General features: G+C 67.4%; 1 protein-coding gene across 1 annotated transcript; it reads left to right on the top strand.

Moving 5' to 3' along the window:
• Positions 1–1,154: 1,154 nt before the first annotated feature.
• AURANDRAFT_68864 (hypothetical protein) lies at positions 1,155–1,724 on the top strand (the record flags this gene model as incomplete). Its single annotated transcript, XM_009044597.1, has 1 exon — positions 1,155–1,724. A coding segment is annotated over one exon (570 nt), but the record flags the coding sequence as incomplete, so codon positions are not given.
• Positions 1,725–1,743: the final 19 nt, after the last annotated feature.

Genomic DNA, 1,743 nt, shown 5'->3' with positions numbered 1-1,743 from the left:
ACGAAGCCCGCGCGCCCATGGCACGAGGGTGGACACGGAACTCAGCTCAGAGCCCGCGCGCCCAGGGCACGAGGGTGGACACGGAACTCGAAAACGAAGCCCGCGCGCCCAGGGCGCACGGGCGGACACGGAGCCCGCGCCCCTGGTGCAAAGGCGACAGCGGAACTCCGGCTCAAGCCCCCGGACACCCACGTGCCTCGGGGGCCCACGCCCTCCTGGCTCCGGCCCTCGAAGCTCAGCTTCGGGAGCCCACGCCCCTCCGGCTCCGGCTTCGGCCCACACCCTCCCGGCTCCAGCCTCCGAGCAACCTGGAACCTCGGAAGCCCACGCCCTCCTGGCTCCGGCCCTCAAAGCACAGCTTCGAGAGCCCACGCCCTGGCTCCTGCTTCGGCCCACGCCCTCCCGGCTCCGGCCTCCGAGCAGCTAGACGGAGGCCCACGCCTTCCCAACCCCAGGACCTGCGAACGGAGGCCCACGCCTTCCCAACCCCGGGACCTGCGAACTTCGAGGGTCCACACCCCGTCTCCGCGCATCGCAGGCCCGCACCAGCCAACACGGTTCTTTTTCTCGCCGCTTCGCAACGTGCACGGACGGCCTCTTCGCGCGCACGCGAGCGGCGTGCTAGCTTCGGAACGCAAACGGCACAGGACGGTTTCGCTACGCTGCCCCGCCACTCTGCCTATTTCGCACCAAGAAGGGACTCGCAGCCATAGCAGCTTTATGGTACTCAAACATCGCTTCCAGCCTTGCTCACAGCTTTGCCGCCAGCTACTGCTGAAAGCTTCTCTTTCCCTTCCTCAGCTCTCGCGCCACTCTCTCACGCCACAATGGGAGGTCGCGGCCTACGGCCCCTCCTGGCGTGCTCGCCGCGGACGAGATGCTGACGAAGTTGAAGAATGAATAGTCCCTACGCTGCGGATGGGTTCGATTCCCTGCCACAGTACCAATCATAGCCCTTACCACCTCCTCAAACTGCCATTGGAGTTCACCGGGGGTGGCCGCGGGGCTGCGGGGCATTGAGCCACAACGAAAGATGCACACCAGTTGTGGCAACAAGTTCTTTGGCACGCCTACGAAACGCCAGTACCGAGCAGTGGTGCATTGGCGCATGTTAAAGACGAGCATTCTCGCTTGAGGAGCGGCCCGGTTCCGCGATGCGCTTCTTCCACAAGAAGAAGCAGAAGAAGAAGCCGACGACCCTCGCCCTGGACGAGGGCCTCGAGCAGGGCCCCTTCTTCCCCGAGCCCCTCGACACGAAACAAGCCGTGTGGTTTTACTGCACCGTCGCGCAGTGGCTGCGGGTGGCGTGCCCGCAGCTCAAGGAGGAGGCCTGGGAGGCCATCGCCGGTACGCTCGAGGCGGAGCACGGCGTCACCTGCGTCGGGCACCTCACGAAAACCCGGAGCGGCGCGTTCATCGAGGCGGGCGTGCCGCGCCACGTCGCGAGCAAACTCGCCGAGGAGATCAACAAGATGCTGCCGCTGACGCGCGGGACGCTCGCGCCCACGCGCCTCTGCGCGGGCGCGATCGGCGTGCGGCTCGCGCGCGTCGAGGCGACGTGGTCGTCCCGGGAGATTTTGCAGCTCCGCCTCGACTGGCGCGTCGTCGAAAGGGGCTCGGGCTCTTCGGTTAGGACGCTGCGGCGCGCGTCGCGGCGCTTCCCCGACGACGACTTCTTCGGCGACGTCCGGGACGGCGCCCTCGAGCTCGCCGAGTCCGAGCACGTGACGTCGGCCCGGGCCG

This window comes from Aureococcus anophagefferens (assembly GCF_000186865.1).
Source record: "Aureococcus anophagefferens unplaced genomic scaffold AURANscaffold_497, whole genome shotgun sequence".
NCBI lineage: Eukaryota > Pelagophyceae > Pelagomonadales > Pelagomonadaceae > Aureococcus > Aureococcus anophagefferens.
This window is presented reverse-complemented; position numbering and strand designations above follow the sequence as displayed.